The sequence below is a fragment of the Leopardus geoffroyi genome, chromosome C1 (genome assembly GCF_018350155.1).
Source record: "Leopardus geoffroyi isolate Oge1 chromosome C1, O.geoffroyi_Oge1_pat1.0, whole genome shotgun sequence".
Classification (NCBI taxonomy): domain Eukaryota; kingdom Metazoa; phylum Chordata; class Mammalia; order Carnivora; family Felidae; genus Leopardus; species Leopardus geoffroyi.
This window is the reverse complement of record NC_059328.1, coordinates 126,623,520-126,647,589: the sequence shown is the minus strand read 5'-3', so window position 1 is coordinate 126,647,589 and position 24,070 is coordinate 126,623,520. Positions and strand designations below refer to the sequence as shown.

General features: G+C 40.0%; 1 protein-coding gene across 3 annotated transcripts in view; it reads right to left on the bottom strand.

Annotated features, from left to right (window-relative positions):
• Nucleotides 1–24,070, bottom strand: part of ACMSD (aminocarboxymuconate semialdehyde decarboxylase) — a 57,662-nt gene that overhangs the window by 14,516 nt on the left and 19,076 nt on the right. For 2 of the 3 annotated variants that reach the window (XM_045479620.1, XM_045479618.1), the window contains exons 4-8: nucleotides 22,909–22,958; nucleotides 21,243–21,479; nucleotides 16,331–16,424; nucleotides 13,658–13,753; nucleotides 12,451–12,623 (exon numbers count right to left, since the gene is read on the bottom strand). In XM_045479620.1, coding sequence (XP_045335576.1) covers nucleotides 12,451–12,623; nucleotides 13,658–13,753; nucleotides 16,331–16,424; nucleotides 21,243–21,479; nucleotides 22,909–22,958 — 650 coding nt within the window. The remainder of the gene's footprint in view (nucleotides 1–12,450; nucleotides 12,624–13,657; nucleotides 13,754–16,330; nucleotides 16,425–21,242; nucleotides 21,480–22,908; nucleotides 22,959–24,070) is intronic. The other variant, XM_045479621.1, reaches the window with a different exon arrangement.

Sequence of the window (24,070 nt, the reverse complement as noted above, 5' to 3'; positions counted from 1 at the left end):
CCAGTAAATGTGAGAAAAAAAGTTGTCCCAAATCTAAACTGGGGCAGAGCTTTGTGGCCTGATATGGCTATCTATTCTGCCTGGTGAATAATGAGCATTCTTTTTTTAAAAATTGAGGCATAATTGATGTATAACATTATGTTAGTTTCAGCTGTCTTGCATAATGGTTCGATACTTGCATATATTATGAAAACGATCACCGCAATAAGTTTAGTTAACATTTGTCACCAAACATAGATTAGCATTCTTGATAAAATACTTGGGTAATTTTTTTTGGTAGACTTTAATGAGTTTAAGAGCTCCTAGGACATACCCTACATTAACTATTAGTCTTCAAACTAGACTAAGAATTGTAACCAATAATGTAAACAGGCTAATTGTCCTTAACTAGATAGTTATCTTCTTTCTTAAAATCCAGTCTAAAAATAACTAACCATCTTTTCCCTTATAAAATATCTCTGCCAGGATTCTTTGAATTGGACTTTTCAGAAAGCCTGTTTTTGAAACATGTTTGAAATAAAACTCTGACATGCATATAATCAATCTGAGAGTGGCTTTGCGTGTTGAAGGAATGAATACTTGAATGTATGAAAGAGGGAAGTTTGATTGTTACTAGGCCTGAAATATTAAATATATTTTAAGTTTGTTTGTTTGTTTGTTTACTTATTTTGAGAGAGAGAGAGAGCGCGCGCGCAAGCATGAGTGTGGTAGGGGCAGAGAGAGAGAATCCCAAGCAGTCTCCTCACTGCCAGTGCAGAGCCTGATGTGGGCCTCAGACTCACAACCCATGAGATAATGACCTGTGCCGAAATCAAGAATCAGATGTTTGACTGAGCCACCCAGGTGCCCCTTAAATATATTTTGAATATGCTAAATTTGACCTCTTGTAAGAATAAATGACACTTTACCAGAAAAAAAAAAAAAAGATTTTCCTAGGTTTTATGAATACATTTACATGAAATAATATGGGAAAGTGTATAAGAAAGTTAGAGGAAGGCCATGATGGACTAACAACTCTATTTCTAGATTCTTGTATTCATTACTGTAAAAAACCAAGCAAATACACCTGCTGATGGAAGCCCTAAAGACCCGAAGTTATGTCTACTCACATCTGTGCCAACAGCTGATCTCCTTCTGCACTGCCTGTTTTATATTCACTGGAGCTTCATTTGTCCTTATTTCTGCTCCTCTTGCTAAAGCTGTTTACAATTCTAAAACACAACATAATTTTAGAAAGTCCCATGCTATATTACATTTGTTAACTACATTACATGAAATTGAAATTTAGAAATTTGTTTTGCTTTCTAGTCAAGAATTCTTCCATTCCCAGTATTATGGCCTTCCTGGGTACAAATACATTTGGTGGTGGTGGTGGTGGCGGGGGGGTTGTCCCATTTTAATATGGAGAGAGCAAAGAATTTTAAAGCAGAAATAAAAACCACTTCTCTGCATTTTAATCCTTCTTGGTTAGGATACTTCCCTGCTCTCCTAGCTAACTTGATTATGCCTTTTGCCAAACTCCAAACTCATGGTTTGGCAGTATTCAATTATTATTTAGTAGCTATTGATCACAGTTCCTCTCTATGGGAGGTTGATTACCCACTTATGATAATCTGGTTCGTTAATTTTTCATACCCTTTATCTGTACAACTTTTATTGATACTGTCTGGTAAATTTTCAACCATTTCTAACTTGGTAGGAATTTCATAAGGGAGAATGAAGTGGGCGTAGAAGAACTGGAAATGAAGTTCTAATTAACGGAATTTCTTGTTCAGAGGAAGAAGAGAGAGTAGCAGGGAAGAGGTGGGGAGAAGAAATTCCTCAGTGTAGTCCTGAATGATGAAGGTCACATACTCTATTGCTTAATAGCAACCTCCACTTGATAGATGCTTAGTAAATACTTCTTGAGTTAAAAATACTTTTTATATTGCTATTTTTACCACCTGTTATCTCATAACTACAAATTGATTGTGTTTTAGAGGGATTACCTGGAGAATCCTGGTTAAGGAGGCATAAAGTATGGACTTGGATGACTGTTGCCCCATTTCCAAGCTCTTGGGGAAACCCAAGCTCTCATGACATCTCAGGTTCCTAAGTAACATACCAGATTCTGACTTCCCCAAAGCTAGAACTTTCTTCTGTCTTCTTTGGTCTAGGATTCTATTCCCCTGGGATCCACCATGCTCATGAACCAATTTTTAAGGACATCTGTGCTAATGTAACATTTGACAACATCTACATTTTAGAGGACTTTTCTAAAGAGTCTGTAAACCCAAAGGAATAATTCTAATGGTGGGCCTTTTAGTTACCACGGCTGCTTCTTCTGGGATCCTGAAATTATATTGTCTACATAGACCATGGCTTTCTTTATTAGGCAATGGATAATCCTGACTGATTTCTCAGCACCAACACTACCCCAACATACGTTTCCCTCCTGAAAGCTGGTAACACACATTCCCTATGAGGTCTAAAACTCACTGAGAGGATAGTAGTAATGATTAATATTCCTGCCAGGGAAAAGAAACTGCTCACCTGCTGGGATGTACTAACTTCTCACATTTTCAGGAAATGCTGCAAACACTGAAAGATGTGGCTTGCTAAATAAATTCAAACAGTAGAAGAGAGTTCATTTGTCTTCTAGATAAGGAACAATTAGCCATCATCTCATTAGCCTATTCCATTAGTAGCATATGCAGTAAATACAACATAACTCTATTATAATGTAGCTTATTACAAAAATTCTACCTTACCAAGGATTCAGTTTCCCTGAGACATAATTTCCTAGAGGAGGAGCCTGGTTAATTTAATCAATGCAAAGTAAGATTAGCCTTATATCTGCAAAACCATTATACAAACTCAATTAAACAGATATTAACTTAACACCTCCTATTTGTAAAGCACTAGAGTAGGTGATACAAATTGCTGACATTTGTATAGTCTTTTGGCATAGTATTATATCAGCTCCTCGCATCAACTCTGCATGGTTTTATCATTTCCATTTTACATTTGAGGAACCTGAGGGTGAGAGGGATAAATGACTTAATATGAAATGTCACCTGAGCATCAGAGGAGAGGAAGAGGGTGGTGGAATAGGAGGATACTAGGCTTGCCTTATCCCATGAACACAGCTAGATAACTGTTTTTTATTTTTTTCAACGTTTATTTATTTTTGGGACAGAGAGAGACAGAGCATGAACGGGGGAGGGGCAGAGAAAGAGGGAGACACAGAATCTGAAACCGGCTCCAGGCTCTGAGCCATCAGCCCAGAGCCCGACGCGGGGCTCGAACTCCCGGACCGCGAGATCGTGACCTGGCTGAAGTCGGACGCCTAACCGACTGCGCCACCCAGGCGCCCTGAGATAACTGTTAAATCATACTAAATACCCCAGAAATTGACCTGAAAACTGACAGAACAAACCCCACAATTAAAGGGAAAGAAGAGCCACCCTGAAGAAGATAAGAAGTGAGGAGATGTGGGTTAGGGGAGAAGCAGTTCATGGCTGCTGTGGAGGAGAGGGAGCTGCTGTCATGGAGACGGGAGAGAGAGAGGAGCACACAGGGGAACACACAAAGAGAATGTTACCCCAAAACCATTGACTTGGAAAATGAGAGGGACTGAATTTTATGAGTTCAACAACAGTCAAGGCTTAAAGCCTGGAGTTTTAAAGGTCAGAAGCCTTGGCTGGGATAAAGCTGGGAGAGCACTGTACTGCTCCTGGAGAGAAGTCAGGCAAACAACCCAGGGGCAGACAGCATGGAAGCAGTGATCTGAAGAGCTCCAGGGACACACAGAGGGGAGGTTATTTGCTCTTCTTGGAGCACATCCGTGAGAGGCAGTGTTCATGGAGACACCTCTCTGGGAACAAAGGAGCAAGCCCATGCCATTTTCCTCCCTTGCCCCTCAGCATAAGCACAGAGCCATCTGTGGGAAGCAGCACAATGCAGACACTGGCTGCCTAACTTGCTTACACCAAGCCCCACTCCCACACATTCTGGAAGAACCACCCTTCTTAGTCAATGCTTGCCTCAGTCACAACATAGTGGCCCCTCCTTCATAAGACCAGCACAAACTCCAGCCTATACCACATCTCCCAACCAGAGAGCTTTGCATGGCTTCAGTTCTAGTGGAGGTGGTTAACAGATTTCATTTCACAAGCAGGCCAGAGAACACATAGCTAAAACTCGCCACATTCCGGTCAGGGACCAAACACTGCCCACAGCTGGCAAGTAGAACCTCTGCAGATGGCTGGCATGAAGGATAGAGCAGCCATAACACAATAGCAGAGCGTATGTAGCACACACCAGAGACACTCCCTGAAGTGCCAGGCTCTGGGCACTACATGACCTCTTTTTCATAAGCTATTACTTTTAGGAGCAGTAGACATAACTGGCTTTTCTAACAGAGAGGAGGCAGAGACTTAGACAAAATGCGAAGATGGAGGAATGTATCACAAATGAAAGAACAAGATAAGGCCACAGCCAGAGATCTAAGTGAAACATATATAAGTAACATGCCTGAAGGACAATTTGAAGCAATGATCATAAGGATACTTACTGGGTTTGAGAAAAGAAGACATTAGTGAGACCCTTGCCACAGAGATAAGAGTTAAAAAAGAATCAGAGATCAAGAGAGCAGTAAACGAGATTAGAAACACACTTAACACAGTGAACAACAGACTGGAAGAAGCAGAGGAACAAATTAATGACCTAGAAGACAAAGTGTTGGGAAGCAATGGAGCTGAACAAAACAAAGAACTATGCAAAAATGAAAATAGACTTAGGGAACTCAGTGACTCCTTCAAATGTAATAACATTCATATTGTAGGAGTCCCAGAAGAAGAGAGAAAAGGGGGCAGATAATTTATCTGAAGAAATAATAGCTGAAAATTTCCCTAATCTGCGGAAGGAAGCAGACCTTCAGATCCAGAAAGCAGAGAGAACTCCCAATAAAATCAACAAAACCAGGGGCACCTGGGTGGCTCAGTCAGCATCTGACTTCGGCTCAGGTCATGATCTCCTGATTCATGAGTTCAAGCCCTGCATTAGGCTTTCTGCTGTCAGTGCAGAGCCTGCTTCAGATCCTCTGTCTCCTCTCTCTCTCTGTCCCTCCCCTGCTCATGTGCTCACTCTCTCTCTCTCTCTCTCTCTCAAAAAATAAACATTAAAAAAAAAACAACAACAAAACCAGGCCGACACCAAGACATATAATTAAATTTGCACAATATAGTGATAAAGAAAAAAAAATCTTAAAGACAAAAGAAGTCATTAACTTACAAGGGAAGACCCATAAGGCTAGCTGGAGATTTCTCAACAGAACCTTGGCAAGCCAGAAGGGAGTGGCATGATATATTCAAAGTGCTGAATGAGAAAAATCTGCCACCAGGAATACTCTATCCAACAAGGTTATAATTCAGAATAGAAGAAGAGGTAGTTTCCTAGATGAATAAAAACTAAAGGACTTCATGACCCTAAACCAGCCTTGCAAGAAATATTAAAGGGGATTCTTTGAGTGGGAAGGAGAAACCAAAAGTGATAAAGGCAGGAAACACAAGGCAGAAAAAATGAGTATTTCTGTAAAAATCAGTCAAGGAACTCAAATGCACAAAAAGGATATAATATTTAATAACACATATCTGAAATAGGAGGAGAGGAGAAGAGAATGGGTTCAAACTTAAGCAACCATCAACTTAATATAGACTGCTATTTCAGAAGAGGTTATATACACCCTAATGGTAACCATGTATTAAAACCACTAATAATCATGCAAAGAATAAGGAGAAAGAAATTCAGATATATCAGTAAAGAAAATCAGCAAATCATGAGAGGAAGACATGAAAGGATCAGAGAAAATCTCCAGAAACAACCACAAAATAAACAATAAAATGGCAGTAAATAATATCTATCAATAATTACTTGGAATGTAAATGGACTAAATGCATAGGGTGTCAGAATGGATAAAAAAACAAGACCCATCTATATGCTGCCTTGAGACTCATTTTGGACCTAATGACAACTGCAGATTGAAAGTGAGAGGATGGAGAAACATTTATCATGCAAATGGATGTCAAAGGAAAGCCATAGTACCCATATTTATATTGGAGAAACTAGACTTCAAAACAAAGACTGTAACAAGAGACAAAGAAGGGCATTATAAAATAATGAAAGAGACAATCCAACAAGAAGATAGAACAATTGTAAATACTTATGCACCCAAATATGGGACATGATAATGGGGCCACCAATTATATAAAACAATAACAAACATAAAGGAGCTAATTGATAATAAATAGTAGTGGATTTTAACACACCACTTAAGCCAATGGACAGTTCATCTAAACAGAAAGTCAACACATAAACAATGGCTTTGGATGACACATTGGACGAGATGGACTTATCAGATATATTCAGAATATTCCATCTTTGAACAGCAGAATACACATTCTTTTAAAAAATGGTTCTTTTTTTTTTTTTTAAGTTTATTTATTTTGAGAGAGAGGAAGAGAGAGAAAATCCCAAGCAGCTCCACACTGTCAGTGTAGAGCCTGATGCAGGGCTCGAACTTATAAACTATGAGATCATGACCTGCACCAAAATAAAGAGTCAGACACTTAACTGACTGAGCCACCCAGGTGACCCAGAATACACATTCTTTTCAAGTGCAAGTGGAACATTCTCTAGAATAGATCACATATTAGGTCACAAAACAGGACTCAACAAATACAAAAAGACTGAAGTCATACCATGCATCTTTTCTAAGTACAATGCTATGAAACTAGAAGTCAACCCCAAGAAGAAATCTGGAAAAAACACAAATACATGGAGGTAAAACATCATGGTAATAAACAATGGATGGATCAGCTAGGAAATCAAAGAAGAAATTAAGAAATACATGAAACCAAAGAAAATGAAAACATCAAAAGCTTTGGGATGCAGCAAAAGCTGTCCTAAGGTGGAAGTATAGAGTAACACAGGCCTACCTCAAGAAGCAAGAAAAATCTCAAACAACCTAATCTTACACCTAGAGGGGCTAGAAAAAGAACAAAAAATGAATCCTAAAGCCAGCAGAAGGAAAGAAATAATAAAGATTAGAGCAGAAATAAATGAAATAGAAACCTAAAAAAGATATAGAACAGGTCAATGAAACCAGGAGCTGGTTCTTTGAAAAAAAAAATCAATAAAATCAATAAACTTCTAACCAGACTTATCAAAAAAAAAAAAAAAAAAAAAAAAAAAAAAAAGAGTGAGTAAGAGAACAAGAGAAAGGACCAAATAAATAAAATCACAAATAAGAGGAGAAATAACAACCAACACCACAGAAATACAAACAATTATAAGAGAATATTATGAAAAACTATATGCTAACAAACTGGACAACCTAGAAGAAATGGATAAATTCTTAAAAACATATAACTTACCAAAAGTTAAATAGGAAGAAATAGAAAACCTGAACAGACTGATAACCAGCAAAGAAATGGAATCAGTAATCAAAAGACTCTCAAAGAACAAAAGCCCATGGCTAGATGGCTTCAAAGGTGAGTTCTACCAAACATTTAAAGAATTAATGCCTATTCTTCTCAAACTATTCCAAAAAAATAGAAAAGGAAGAAAAACTTCCAAATTCATCTTATAAGACCAGCATTACCCTGATACCAAAACCATATAAGGACTCCGCTAAAAAAGACAACTATAAGTCAATATTCCTGATGAACATGGATGCAAAAATTCTCAATAAAATATATAGCAAACCGAATCAAATAACACATTAAAAAATTTATGCACCCCAATCAAGTGGGATTTATTCCTGGTTGCAAGGGTGGTTCAATATTCACAAATCAATCAATGTGATTCGTCACATGAATAAGAGGAAGGAAAAGAACTATATGATCATTTCAATAGATGCAGAAAAAGCATTCGACAAAGTACAACATCCATTTATGATAAAAACCCTCACTCAACAAAGTAGATTTAGAGGGAACACACCTCAACATAGTAAAAGCCATATATGAAAAACCCACACAAGCATCATCCTCAGGATGAAAAACAGAGCTTTTCCTCTTTTGTCAGGAACAGGACAGGAATGTTCACTCTCACCACTTTCATTCAACATAGTACTGGAAGCCCTAGCCTCAGCAATTAAACAACACAAAGAAATAAAAGGAATCCAAATTGGCAAGAAAGAAATAAAACTTTCTCTATTTGCAGATGACATGATACTCTATATAGAGAATCCAAAAGACTCTGCCAAAAAAACACATTAATTCAGTAAAGTCACAGGATACAAAGTCAATATACAGAAATCTGTTGCATTTCTATACACCAATAATGAAGTAGCAGGAAGAGAAATTAAGGAATCAATCTCTTTTACAATTACACCAAAAACAATAAGATACCTAGGAATAAACCTAACCAAAGAGGTGAAAGACCTGTATTCTGAAAACTATAAAAAAAAATGATGAAAGAAATTGAAGATGACACAAAGAAATGGGAAGACATTCCATGCTCATGGATTGGAAGAACAAATATTGTTAAAATGTCTATACTACCCTAAGCAATCTACACATTTAATGCAATTTTTATCAAAATACCAACAACATTTTTCACAGAACTAGTATGAACTATCCTAAAATTTGCATGGAACCACAAAAGACCTTAAATAGCCAAATCAACCTTGAAAAAGAAAAAGCTGGAGGCATCATAATACCAGAATTCAAGTTATATTACAAAGCTAGAGTGATCAGAACAATTTTATGCCAGTACCACAAAAATAGACACATAGATCAATTGAACAGGATAGAAAAACCAGAAATGAACCCACAACTATATGGTCTATTAAAAAGCAGGAAAGAATATCCAGTGGGAAAAAGATAGTCTCTTCAACAAATGGTGTTGGGAAAACTGGACAGCAATATGCAAAAGAATGAAACTGGACCACTTTCTTAAACTCAAACACAAAAATAAGTTAAAAATGGATGAAAGACGTAAATGTGAGACCTGAAACCACAAAAATCCTAGAAGAGAGCACAAGCAGTAACTTCTTTGACATCGACTATAACAACATGTTTCTAGATATATCTCCTGAGGCAAGGGAAACAGAAGCAAAAATAAACTATTGGTACTACATCAAAACGAAAAGCTGCACAGTGAAGTAAACAATTGACAAAACTCAAAGGCAACCTACGGAATGGGAGAAGATATTTGCAAATGATATATCTGAATTATACATAATTATCTGTATCTCTGTTATCTAAAATATTTAATGAACTTATAAAACTCAACACCTCAAAAATGAATAACCCAATTAAAAAATAGGCAGAAGATATGAATAGACATTTTTCCAAAGAAGACATTAAGATGGCTAAACAGACACATGAAAATATGCTCAACATCACTCATCATCAGGGAAATACAAATCAAAACCACAATGAGACATCACCTCACACCTGTCAGAGATTATGTAATTTAAGTCCTCCATTTAGCACAGTGTTTTAGGAATAGTAGGGACTCAATAAGTAGTGTTGGTATATATATATATATAATTATTCTATTTATTCTTCTCTATTTCTATTTATTTGCTCTTAGGGTATTATGTAAAATTTTGTTTTATCAAAGTAATTCCTATACATAAATAATCAAATATCATTGAAGTATCTTTCTCATTAAAAGCAGTCTTGTGCCTACTTTCCTAACTCTTACCTCCAAAGCAGCCACATTTACTATGTAACTTGCATCTTCTGATAATCACCTTCATTGTTCTCTAATTAGCTTATTCTATTCTCTATTTATTAGCTTTAGAGAGTATTTACTGACTTCTCATTATGACCTTTGAGAATTGCTTTCTTATCCCAACTTCTCCCCTCCATTTTCCCAGTAGAATTAGAATTTTCACTTAAACTAGTACATCGTATTTATACTATTACAACCATAAATATTGTTCACTGCTGAGTCAAGTAACTCACAATGATTATCTGCCCTCATATAGGTGTTTGTTTTCTTGGAGTAAATTATTTCCTTTTCTTTCATTTGCTTAATTTTCTATGTACATACAGCTTGTTCTTTTTTTTTTTTAACGTTTATTTATTTTTGAGACAGAGAGAGACAGAGCATGAACAGGGGAGGAGCAGAGAGAGAGGGAGACGCAGAATCCGAAACAGGCTCCAGGCTCTGAGCTGTCAGCACAGAGCCCCATGCGGGGCTCGAACTCACAGACCGTGAGATCATGACCTGAGCCGAAGTCGGACGACTAACCGACCAAGCCACCCAGGCGCCCCTGGCTTGTTTGTTCTTAATACATCAACAGATCTGTTGAATGCCTGGTAATCATTGTTTCAAACTCAAAAGCCCATGAAATAATCTATCAGTTCCATTTTTTCTGTCGTGGAGACCTCCCTTCACAGGATTCTGTCCTTGTGCTCTAATGTGGACAGGTTGCTCTCTTGTCTAAATGTCATGCTAGGACTTTCCTTAGCATTTTAGTTTGGGGCTTGTTTTTTGAGAGAGTTTGCTAATGTGAATATAACTAGAATGAGGAAGCATTAATATTTTGGATTCAAATTATTAATATATACTGCTTCTATGTCCTGGATTCACCAGCCAGTGAGGTCACATAAAATGAGGTCACATTTGCTTTTGATGCCCAAGTTATAATGGCTCAAGCCTTCACAGTTTGAATGCAAGATCTGCACACCACTAACTGCAAAGTTCCCGCTGAGTTTTTCTGGGGATCCCTAATAGGACTATGCTCATGTGTGCTCACTAGCTAGTCCATCTGCTGGTCACCACAAGGCATTTGCCATGTTCTTACTCTTTTGCTGTGACTCCCCGGCAATATGTTTTGCCCTGAATATTGTTTGAAGGTGCTGATAGTATCCCTCATAAAACGGATGTTATATTTGCCAGGGGCATTTTCTCCTGATGTTACTATTTCCAAGAATGCCAGGGGTACTAGGTTTGATGGGAGGTCATCAATGACTCTTTCCCCAAGTCTACGCACTTCCCTACACCCCCTCCTCCACTGCTGTACTGTGGAACTCACAGTCTCTTTCAGTTTTTCCTTTTTGTAATTTCCTCTCTCCAAACCAATAATCATCAGCATTCACAACCCATGCAGTACCCATTTTGTCAGGAACAACATAAAAGCTAGAAGGTTCAGAAGCACAGCTCAACTATGTAATTTATTACCAAACCAGAATGTTTAACATTTATATTCTAGTGAGTTTCTTAAGCCAGAGAAACAGCTTTAAAGTAAGATAGGTCCCCATTCTGGAGATAGAGAACTTCTTGCAACTTTGAAATGATGGACCTCTTTTTCTGCTAGGAAAGATTTTAAAAACCTTAGAGTCTACTTTCAATCCAAGTACCATATTGAAAATCTTTAAATATGCCCATATTTAAAAAAAAATTTTAATGTTTATTTTGAGAGAGAGAGAGACAGACACAGAGCGTGAGCAGGGGAAGGGCAGAGAAAGAGGGAGACACAGAATCTGAAGCAAGCTCCAGGCTCCAAGCTGTCAGCACTGAGCCTGATGTGGAGCTCGAACCCATGAACTATGAAATCATGATCTGGGCTGAAGTCGGATGCTTAACTGACTGAGCCACCCAGGTGCCCCAAAATATGTCCATATTTTTAAAGAAATCCTCAAAAATTTTTTCCTTAGAATTTGGAAACTGTCTATAGATATTTAGAAATAATATTGAATTGAAATAGTAAATATTTCAGACTTCACTAGTTCAAACTGGACTTTGTCTTAAAAATGATGTAATTTGCTGAATTAGCATTTTCAAAAAATACTTAAAAGTGGAAATGTCACCAACAGAGAGATCTGCAGATGACAACAAAGGAAAGACTTTTTCTTGTGAAGTTTAAAGTAATACCATGTTGGTCTTTGGGGCCAAATGAGAGAATTGTTTTCAAAATGAAGGCCATATTATTCCAGAAAGAAATTTAAGATAGTACAGAGACCCTTTATCACCTTCCCCTGCCTCCCTGTGAAGTGTCATTTCCTCCTTCTTTAATGTTCCAATTTTCATTTAGTGGAAGAAGACACTACAATTTACCAAATCAGTAAGAGGCAGAGCCTGGATTTTAACCCAGGTCAATTTGACTTCAAAACTGGTAGCTATTTCCTGCCTACCATCTTGTGACATGTCATTTTGGATGGGTACAAAGATGTCCCTAAGGCGCAGGAGTTGTTGTAAGGGAACTACCCAGCTGTGTGGATTATGTGGGATTTCTCTGGCATATATAATGGTTCCCTGGTGGTCCACACTCTATGTTGAAGGAGACTCTGGAGAAGATCTTCTGTGCAAGTAAATTTAATTCTAAATCTCACTGTCCCTCCCCTTTCTCCTAATGCCTTTTCTTCCATCCCTTTTTTAGAGAGAGGCCAAGTAACTGGTTGCTGATCCTACACTCTGCTCCCATAAGCCATCCACATGGCAGACCTGACTTACCTTTCCTATGACATCTGTTAACAGTTTAAGTGCCAGAGGATCATGAACCAAGGAGTCTGTGTAAAAGGAACCAAGGTATTTCTTTGGGTTGGTCGGATTGTCCTGGGCACACAGATCTGGGCGCATGTTGAATCCATGGGAAATTCTTCCTACTGTGAAAGGGAAGGCACCACCTGCAAGTAAACCCATTAGTGAGAGGTTAGTGTCATTGGAAAAGATATTTTTCAATCCTCATATTGTATGCAAAGAGGAGTTACTGTAGTCTATTATTTACAAAGAATGTACTGGAACCTAAATGCTGGGAGATGACCCAAAACAAATGATATGAACTCATCTATGAATTCATGTTCAAGGAATTTATTCTAAAGAAAGAAGACAAGTGTGTGAAGTTATGTGGTCAAGGTTTTCAAATGTAGCATGCTTAAAATAGCAGAATACAGAGGCAACCTATCAGCTGGGAAATATCCAAATAATGATGGCCTATCCATAAATGTACTGCCACGCATGCAACCATCAAAAGTGGTGGTTGTGGGGGTATGTGTGTGTGTGCCCAAGAGTCACAAACTCCAGTTCCCGTAAGGATCAAGCAGGAAATGTAAATTACTGAAATAGGCCTATTTGTAAATAATGGTGAATGGTAGGGACTCTTGCAAACTGGAGAGCTTATAGTCTGACTAGAGGAATTTAAACAAAATAAAACAAACTAACCTTGTTAGTTTGCCAACCAAACTAACCTTGACTGCAAAAATGGAATTTGGCTCCCAAACCATCATATACTTTATGACTAGAATGATGGCTGCAAGCCTGTTATGGGCTGAATTATGTCCCTCCAAATTAATACGTTGAAGCCCTAACCCCCAATATAACTCTATTTGGACACAGGGCTTTTAAGGAGGTAATTAAGGTTAAATGAAGTCATAAGGTGGGACTTTAATCTGATAGGATTGGTGTTCTTGTAAGAAGAGACTCCAGAGATCTTTGTCTCTCTGTGCATGCACAGATTAAAGGCCATGTGAGGACACAGTGAGTAAGTGGCCTCGTGTAATCCCGACAGACAGGTCTCACCAGAAACCAACCCCACTGGCACTTTGATCTTGGACTTCTGTCCTCCAGGACTATGAGAAAATAAGGTTCTGATGTTTAAGCCACCGAGTCTGTGGTATTTTGTTATGGTAGATCAAGCTGAGTAATGCAGATACGGTCTTACCTCCATGTGCAAAACACACTTTCAGTTTAGGAAATTTCTCAAACACTCCTCCCATGATCATGGAGCAGATGGCCGTGGTGGTCTCTGCTGGCATTCCTGAAAGAGGAAGCAGTCACAGGGCACAGAGCTGGTCATCTCCAGCAAGAAGCTCAGTGATGCTAGTGGTTGGGAAACGTCAGCTTGCTGTGATTGTGACAAACATGAGGTTGCTGCCTCAGCATGGCTTGGTTGTAGACAACCTTTACTTTGGCAAGCAGACCATCTGAAGTTTCCTATGTGCCACTTGCAGGTGGAGTCATTTAATGGCCAATATAGTCAAGGAGCCAGAGGACCTAGCTTTTGTCCTGATTCCTCCAGCTTCACTTTAGGATGTTGTAGGGCAAGCAGAGTGCAATGAGTCTGGGTTGAACCCTAATTCTTCCAATCTTCTGCTTCCTGGCCTTTGACAAATTATTTAACACCCCAGGCCTGTGCTTCTTCACCTGTAAAATGGGGACACTGTTGCCCATCTTGCAAGACTATTATGGAACCTTGCAAATGATGATATTGAGAAAGTTCCTGGCCACTGGCCAGAGCTTCACATTAGAGGTGTTCAACAAATATTAGTTGCTTCTGTGCTTCAGTTTCTTCATCTGTACAATGGGTTTGTTCTTGCCACTAGTCCTCAATAAATATCAACTAAAATTATAATTCCTGCCAAATCTTTGCTGCATCTTAGAGATGAGGTTGAAAATAACTGGATTAAAATGAATTATTTCAAGTTCTTTGTGCTCCTAGAAGTAACTGTTCCATGCTGACCCCTTTACCTCCACAGAGTTATTCTGGGTTACATTTCCAGGCTACTGCTTTTCAGACTATGACTAAAAAATCTCTGGGGGAATCCATATGCAAGCCTGTACCTTCTGGGGAAGACTGACTCTCTGGCTGCCGAGTGGGGATTTACTAGATGCTCATCCTGCTCCAAATCTCTCATTGCTCTATGGACAGAGATACCTCTGGCTCCCTGACCTTTTGGGAATTCTGGAAGCACAATGATTCATATCTACCTGGGAGAAGTTCGTGGGCAGAACTTCCTGAAGGCAGGGAGATGGAGATGGACAGCATCACTTCTTTTTGGTCCTGTGGTTCTGCTCTCCATCAATTACTTGGACCATGATTGCATACTCCATTCTCCATACAGGAGCCAAAGTGGAATATTTTCAGTGTCTGTTGCATCATGGCCCTCCCCTGCTGGGAATTCTCTAATCTGCTAATGACCACTTTTCCATTCACAATAGAATTCTGAAATTAGCCTGTTTGTTTGTTTATGGTCTGTATATTTGCTTGTCACCTGTTTCTTCTAACCAGAACATAGGCTTCAGAAAGGCAGAGGTTTTTTGTCCATGTCAATATCCAAAGTGCTAGGTACAGGGCCCAGCATGCTGGAGAGGATCAACATATATTTGTTGCATAAATGAATAATGAAATGACTCTTTATGCATATGTTCTCCTCTATTTTTCATGTGGGAGGCTGTAATATAAATAAGTTTGTGGGACTTGTCAAAGTGTTATGTGAGTTAGGATGAGATTTTCTTTGGAGCTGGACAGCATTGGTCGCCCTTAGGTTATCTCTTCTTGCTAATTGTTGCTCAAGAATTTGGTGGGGGATGGGTAGGAAGCTGCCTTACTAAATACATTGGTCTAAAAAAGAAATCACAGAGGCATAAAATGTCAGAGCAGAAAGATAATCCAGACCAGCTCTCCCATTTTAACATGAGAAATGAGCCTAAGAAGGTAAAGTGATTTGCCACATGTTATAGAAATAGAGACTGGCTGGAACTGAAATTCAGTTTTCTTAATTTCAATATATGGCTCCATTTAATTCTTCATTGTGGTTCCTTTATAATTACTTGTACTAATTGGGCTGAGGGGAGAATGGATAATGGCTTCCCTAAAGAAAATCCTGGGCTGTTCATCTGGGAACCCCACTATTCATTGGATTTATAGATGAGCTGCACTTTTTACTTGTGGCCACAGTTATACCTGTCTCCATTTCTTGTTATCAGGGGTAATAAGGAGAAATTGGATAGGCCAAGCAGAGGTCTCTCCTCTTTTCCTCTCCCTTACTCTCATGTGGAACCGTGAATGAATAGTGCAGGAACAAAGAGCAGAAGAGAGAAGCAGATAATAGGAAAATTAAAAGCCTGGGTTATCTACAATATAGGGCCTCAGATCCTTTGGTGTTGGAAATTCTACTTGTAACTCCAGTGTTCTCATTTGCAAGACCTGATGCTATTATTGGCGCCTTAAAAAAATCTATTAGATAGGCATGGTTAGTTATTTTGGGGACCTTTTTGGGAGTCTGTTTAATGAGGTAGCTTTGGAGTCAGACAGATTTGTGTAAATTCCATTTTCACTTATTAATGGCATGACTTGGACAACTTATTTAACCACTGCAAGACTCAGTTTCTCTACATATAAAATGGTTATTATGATTTCAACATCAAAGAGTTTTGTGTGGATATGACTAAAATTAAATAAGATAATATATACAGCATTTATCTAAAAGCTCAGGAACTCACAATCCTGTTCATTATTCATACTTTCTCTTTTTGACATAGTAGTGTTCCAGAGATAATTGGAAAAAAACTCAAAGGCTTGGTCCTCTTTTCCAGACTCTGAGCTGACACAAACCTACAAGCCAAGGGAGCCAGTATTTGGCCATTCGTCCATCCATCTGCATGTCCCAGGGGTGGACAAATAGGGAACAGTTCAACTTTTCAGCCACCTTTAAAGAAGCAGTGAGAGAGAGAGAAAGTGAGAGTTATTTGGATGAGCCAGCAAATATAGTGGACTATTTTAGGAAAACTATTTTTCTCTGGGTCTATATTGATCTGAGTAAATAGGCTAAAATACTTAAAAAATTTTTAAATATTCATTTAGTTTTGAGAGAGCGAGAGAGAGACAGAGCACGAGCAGGGAAGAGGCAGAGAGACAGGAGACACAGAATCTGAAGCAGGCTCCAGGCTCTGAGCTGTCAGCACAGAGCCCAACACAGTGCTCAAAACCACGAATTGTGAGATCAGGACCTGAGCTGAAGTCAGAAGCTCAACTGATGGAGCCACCCAGGTGCCCCAATAAGTTAAAATATTTTTGAAGTTGTTTCTTGATCTATGTAAAAGAGTCATTGAGAAATTCTGCTCCTGCTTAGAAAATAAAAATGTCACTTAGAATTAATAAGGGGGTTGGTGGATTTACCATTGAGGTTGATGAATTTAATATGTTGTTTGGCAAAAAAAAGTCACAGGAAGTATCCATCATTCAACTGTTTTGGCTGAGAGCAAAATGCTTAAGGACTGATCCCACACATCAGATGCAGGTGAAATTCTCCCTGCTGGTTCCGACTTGATCCATTCTTTGAAAAGGATTGTTCAGGGGCGCCTGGGTGGCGCAGTCGGTTAAGCGTCCGACTTCAGCCAGGTCACGATCTCGCGGTCCGTGAGTTCGAGCCCCGCGTCAGGCTCTGGGCTGATGGCTCAGAGCCTGGAGCCTGTTTCCGATTCTGTGTTTCCCTCTCTCTCTGCCCCTCCCCCGTTCCTGCTCTGTCTCTCTCTGTCCCGAAAATAAATAAACGTTGAAAAAAAAAAAAAAATTAAAAAAAAAAAAAAAGAAAAGGATTGTTCAGATTGTATCCATACAGTCAGGGCTAGCGTGTTCCCTTATTTCCCCCCACTTAGAAACCTGAAGATGTAGAAAGTGAAGAAGTGATGCATTGGTGGCCAGGGGCTCATGACTGGCCTGGAGCAGGCTGGCCTGACCCAAGCCGTCAGCCATTCAGAGCGTGACACCAGATGGAAATTTCCGGGGATCTCTGGGTACTCATGAAGCCTTAGGAGCCTAGCTGAGTCCCTGAACAGTCTGTTGAGAATGAGATGACTTTAGAACATCAAGAGCCGTCAGTGCCTCAGCTGGGCAGGTACTGAGATGAATATCATGGGCAAACCTTCCAGGGCCTTCTGGCAAATGGAAATCCTATCTGGATGGAATGACTTTTGTGCAACAAAATGTTTAGTTTAAAAAAGTTCCCTCAATAGGCATTGAGTATGAGTGCTTAACAAGGTTCAAAACAGATTTTCCTTAGAGCATCTTTCCCAAATAATATTGACGTGCTGGAGTGATTCATCCTACCTTTACATATAAATATGTGGGCTAAATGGGCTGATGCAATGCAAGTTCTGGGCTTAAGCATTTTTAAAATGAAGAAGAAGGGTGCCTGGATGGCTCGGTTGTTAAGTGTCTGACTCTTGATTTCCGCTCAGGTCATGATTTCACAGTCATGAGATCGAGCCCTGTATTGGGTTCTGTGCTGAGAGTGCAGAGCCTGCTTGGGATTCTCTCTCTTTTCTCTCTCTCTCTCTCTCTCTCTCTCTCTCTCTGTCCCTCCTCTGCTCATGCATGTGTTTTCTCTCCTTCACAATAAATAAATAAACATGAAACAAATAAAAAAAATAAAATGGAAAAGCAATTCTTGGAAGTAAGGGATTCTGGAAGTGGTAGGTAAAGAGTAGGTTGGAGAGAAAGGGCTTCTAATTCATCAGGTTCCTGGGGCAGAAGGAAGAGAAGCTAATTAGTTTCTGATAATTAGTCTGGGTCATCTTTTTTGGATGGATTGACTTGACAAAGTTACAAAATCATGGTATCTCAGTGAGATTTGACTCCTCATTAGGATGTAACTTTATTCTATATGACTGTTACAGTACATTTCTATTCAATTCAAATTAGTAAATACTTTTGATCCCTTCTGTATGTGAGGCATTGTAGAGAACACAAAAATGCACTTAAACTCTCAAAATCATATCTCATATTAATTGAGAACTTGCCATGTGCCAAAGCTGTTATAAGAATTTTACAGTTGTTAACTAGTTTAATCCTTTATAAGATGAGTACTTTTAAAAATTGAAATACAGTTGACACACATGTTACATTACTTTCAGGTGTACAATATGACAGTGTGACAACTCTGTATTTTATGCTGTGCTCACACAACTAAGCTACCTTCTGTCACCATACAACTCTATTATAATATCGTTGACAATATTCCCTGTGCTGTACCTTTCATCCTCGTGACTTATTCATTCCATAACTGGAAACCTGTACCCCCCCTCCCCTTCACCCAGTTTGCCCATCCCACAGCTTCTTCCCCTCTGTTACTGTTCTTATTTGTTCATTTGTCTTTTAGATTCCACATAAAAGTGAAATCATATGGTATTTGTCTTCCTCTGACTTATTTCACTTAGCATAACACCTTCTAGGATGAGCACTGTTATTACTCTCATTTTACAGAGAAAGAAACTAAGGCAAATAGAGGCTAGGTAACTCACTCAGGTCTTACGGCTGATAAATGGGAGAGGCAGGCAATCTGCCACTATCAGTCTGTCTGCCTCATACTTGTAACAAGATCATTTTTGTGCCTGAAAACTGACCTGAGCATGTGTGGTTGGGTTCACCCACTAAGAATGGTAGTCTTGGAGATAAAGGGGATGGTTAGACACTTTGGAACTCCAGCATCCCCTTGAAATGACAAAGTCAGCTTGGCTCATGGTAACTCCTCTCATTTGCTTCAGCCATGTTATTGACACAAGTTAGAGACTAGTGAAGCTGCCAAGTCTTGCTAACCAAACAATTGTGCTGCCATCCCCAAGATACCACAAGTCAGCCAGGGCCTGGATGCTCTCCTGAATCCCTCAAGAGACCAGCCCCCAAAACAGCTTATTTAGAATGAGTGATGGGTTGAGCTAGTTATATGGAAAATATCCTTTGGGATGGCAACTTGTAGCTCTTGCTTTTTGAGCTCCTTAGTAATTCATAAACCCTATCCCAGTGAATAATAAAATGACTTGCAGTCGAAGGCTTCTTACATTGTGTTGAAAACAACTTGGATGCACAAGTAAATAAATCCTCTTTCAGAGCCCATTAAAGTTTCTAGAAAACATTCATTGCATCAGTCAGCCACTGCAGGCAGTAATCTCCAGGGAGTTCAATATTTAGAGGAACATTAAATTTTTCAGGTTATTTAGGAGGCAATTTAATAGGTAACCCCCCACCCTCAACTGGTGGGTAGCGTCCACAGATAACAGACATGGAAAAATTTTTGCATGTAGTCAGAGCTCAATAAATATTAAAAGAATACATAAATGATCAGTGATTACAGTGCCTAATGAGTCCACCTACATCTATTTAATGCATTATTGAAGATTTTCCATTTGCAATGAAAAGAATAGAAAACAATACTGTTATAATTCTAGGAGGGAAGAAATAAAAAAGTGCAATTGAAAGTAGAATTGTGCATCTTGATTCCTGATACTACGAAAAGCAGATTTAGGGGCGCCTGGGTGGCGCAGTCGGTTAAGCGTCCGACTTCAGCCAGGTCACGATCTCGCGGTCCGTGAGTTCGAGCCCCGCGTCGGGCTCTGGGCTGATGGCTCAGAGCCTGGAGCCTGTTTCTGATTCTGTGTCTCCCTCTCTCTCTGCCCCTCTCCCGTTCATGCTCTGTCTCTCTCTGTCCCAAAAATAAATAAACGTTGAAAAAAAAAATTAAAAAAAAAAAAAGCAGATTTAGTTGCAGAAAGAACAGCAGGGTGGAGGAAGACTGGTAGAGAGGATCATGGGACTGTGGACACTTTAGGGGGATACTTAAGAGATGAAAATGGCGCTGAGTTCCTAAAAATATACTTTGTAATGCAATATTTCAAATATAGAAAGTTGTAAACAATAGTACCATGAACTTCCATATATACTCACCAGTTTAGTTTCATCAAATGTTAGCATTTTGTGGCTTTGTTTTGTGTTACATATTTTAATTATACATTTTCAAAATATATGGCTTAGAAAGTATCTTAATTGAGGACTGGTTAAATAAATGAAAATATATCCATATGTTGGAATATTATGCAGTTATTTAAAAATCACACATTAAAAGAATTTTGATATATATTGGAAATTCTTGATTATGATATGAAATCACATATGTAGTAGAATTCAGATTTAAAATATAGATATATGCAGAAACACACAAGCAAAAAGTCAAATGAAATATATAATAACAGTGGTTATTTACCTTTGGGTAGTGGGATTATGGTTTATTTTTGTTTTTCTCTTTGGGCTTTTCTGTATTTTCCAGAATTTCTTCAAAATCACTTCATAATTTGAAAAAGTATTTTTTTCTAAAGCAAAATAATTTTTTTTTTTTTTTTTTTTTTTTTTTTTGCATGTCACTAGCATGGTCTTTTACACCATGGCTGCGATGAGGGTAAAATTTCAGCTGCCAAATGAAAGAGTAGGAAGATAGCATGAGGGATGGAAAGTAAGAGATTTTCCTGAGCCAACTCTGGGCTGATCAGGGAAGCATTTCTACCTGTCCCTCTTCTAGTGGAATGGCCCATTCCTTTTGGGGGACTCTGTCCACGTTTCCTGCTGTGTGTAGCATGTCATCAGGCATCTTTCTCTCCCCCTGCCAGGGGAGTGGCACACTGATATTCTGTCCTCCAGCACCGAGCACAGTGCCTGGCCCAGTTGCACGTTGGCTGAGCGAGCGCTGCATACTCACTGCATAGATGGGGAAGAGTTCCTGCGCGTTCAGGTCCCATTCATTGATGTGGGAGCCAATCTGGACCCCTGGAAAACCCAGCTCCTTCACACAGCGCTCCATTTCCTTGACGGCCAGCTCAGGGGCCTGCATGGGCAATGTCCCCAGACCCACAAACCTCCTGGGGTGCTTTGCAACAGTGGCAGCTAGGTCGTTGTTTAAAAGCTGGCACAGGTCTAGAGTGTCCTGAGGTTTGGCCTGGTAGAAACAGGTAAGGGAGAACCATAATGTTCAAAACCTATACTTCTTTAGATATTTGCTCTGAACAACACCTCCCTTGGGCTGAACCATTTGTCATTCTCTATGGCTTTACCCCTCAATAAGCTGGGGCACATTCAAATAGGCACTGGCTGCAGGGGACCCTGAAGCAGATCACTGTAAATGCAAAGAAAACTGCTAGTATATTGCTGATTGATTAGAAAATTGAAGCTATCATTGGAAGGGATAGACACAGTTACTGGACCTGCTGTCATTCTGTAGAAGAGATGGAATGAGGATGGGCCACACTCCCCCGCCCACCCCAGCTCAGACAAGGGCCTGAAAGGCTGAACACAGAGCACCACAGCTCCTCCAGGCAGGAGGCAAGGCCTGGTGAGTGCCCCACACCACCAGCAGCACACCTCCTTGGCATACCTCATCATGGGACCCCCTCCTGTCCCTGTCTGTGTTCCTCTGCATCCTTCCCATTGGCGGTGACACTCAAGAGTTACCTTAGCAAAATGTTGAATGCAGATGGTTGGCTCTCTGTTCCCCTAACTTTCCCTTCTTTATTGTTCTCTTTCCTTTTAACTTCATCCCACCCCACTGCCAGGAATTTGGTACTCTCTTGAAATTCCAGTGGTCCAGTCAAAATGGTATGCAATCTTATAAGTTTGACCATATTGAAATCTTAGGGCATTTTTATTTTAAAGAATGAGTCTAATCACAGGAACGGGTAAAGACTAAAACACTAATGCTGGACTATGAGCACAGGTGGGGGGAACTATGTGGGAGCAGGTGCTATTTCCATTGCTCCTTAAATCACAACACAAATGAATATTTACTTGGTTGAATGGATACTTAGTGCACCCCCAGCTATGTACAAAAATGACCTTCCACAGGCTTGCGATCATGCCTGAAACTCAGCATGTGAGACTTGATCACTTGGGGAAACGCATCCAACTGCAGGAATCCCATTTTGAACCGTGTGTTTCCCTGGGAGAGGCAACATATGAGGCCATTATTATCGCTCTCACTCTGTAATCATTGTCGTCTCAGAATAAACTTGCTTGTCATTTACTCAGCAAGGCAGTGCAGGAATGAATCATGAGACAGGCAAGTTCTGATGGGATTAAGGTTGAGTCTAGAACTGACCCATTCAGTGGAAATGTAATGTAAGTCACTTACTGACACGTGGCTCCTGGCTACCATTCTGGACCGTGCGGGTCTAGAGCAAGAACATGACTAGGAAAAAGGCGGGGGAAGCGACACTGCAGTGTGAGAAGCTGGGGGTGACTGCTGGTCTCTAAAGAGAAAGAGAATTGGTGTGTGGGGGGGTGATGTCAAGACTTGAGGTATCTGTCTACTCTCTTGTGAGCCTGACATGGGCCTCCATCCACCAAGGAGATGATTTCAGGTTCACACTTACCCAGTAACTAAACATGACAGGAACTGTGGAAAGAGCTTGCACGGTCACCCCTAGACACAGACACAAAGAAAGACAAAGACAACGACATGAATAGTCCAGTCACTCTTCCGGCATTTCCCCAGGCCCAGGAAGTCTCCATCTCAATCTCCCCTCCCCTGCTGTTCCTCCCTGTCTCTCTTCTCTCAGGCTCTCTGCCGCAGGCCTCCCTTATCCCTCAGCCCCAAGTCTAGGGGGAGGGATGAAGGCTGGACAAAAATGACATCATTCAAGAAAAAATTAATTTGCCCCATTTGTCAAGAGCTATTTCTACCCTCCTTCCTGTGAAGTTTTATTTAAGCAAGTCATTTTTCCATTAATTCTTTCAGAGCTTTTCATTTTAGTTCATGGGTGACAGTTTCTTAGCCACCTTCCCTTTTAATTCATCTCCTAAGGGACTCTGGGTGGAGTCCCACTGTCTGGAATGGAATGCCCAGAATGGGTCTCTGGGTTTGGTCCCAGAATCCAGCAACCAGGATGCCTAAAATCTCTTGTCTTCAAGCTCCTGGAGCTGGGGTATTAGGAGAGATGCTGCCCAACCAAGCTGGTTCCTCCTTCTGCCTTACCCACATCCAATCCACTAGCAAGTCCTGTTAGCTCTACTCCAGTTCCTTTCATTGCCCATCTCTCCCATTTCCTGCTACTACCTGGTCCAAGCCACAGGCGTATGTGGACCACTACAGAAGCTCCGAACTGGTCTCCTACCCTCATTCTTGTTCTCGTACAATTTGTTCTCTATTCGGAAATCAGAGTAAGAGGTAAAACTCAGATCAAGTCACTTCCTTGCTTAAAGCTTCCAAGGACTTTTCATCACACTTAGAGTAAAATCTAGACTTGAACATGGTGTAGGAGGCCCCACACAGTCTCTCCCAGGGCTCCCATTGCTCTTTGTTGGCCTCCTGCCTGTTCTTTGGAGCATTTTACTGTCCTGCTGTTCCACCTGCCTGGAATGCTCTTGTTTTGGCTCATCATAGGATAGGTTCCTTTTCACCTTTAGTTCTTGGTTGAAATGTCAGCTCCTCAGAGAGGTCTTCCCCAACTCCAGCCACTCTCTCACCCATTGTTCCATTCCTTTCCTTTTCTATGCAGTCTGTCACTACTGTGTTTAGTGGCTCACTCTGTGGTT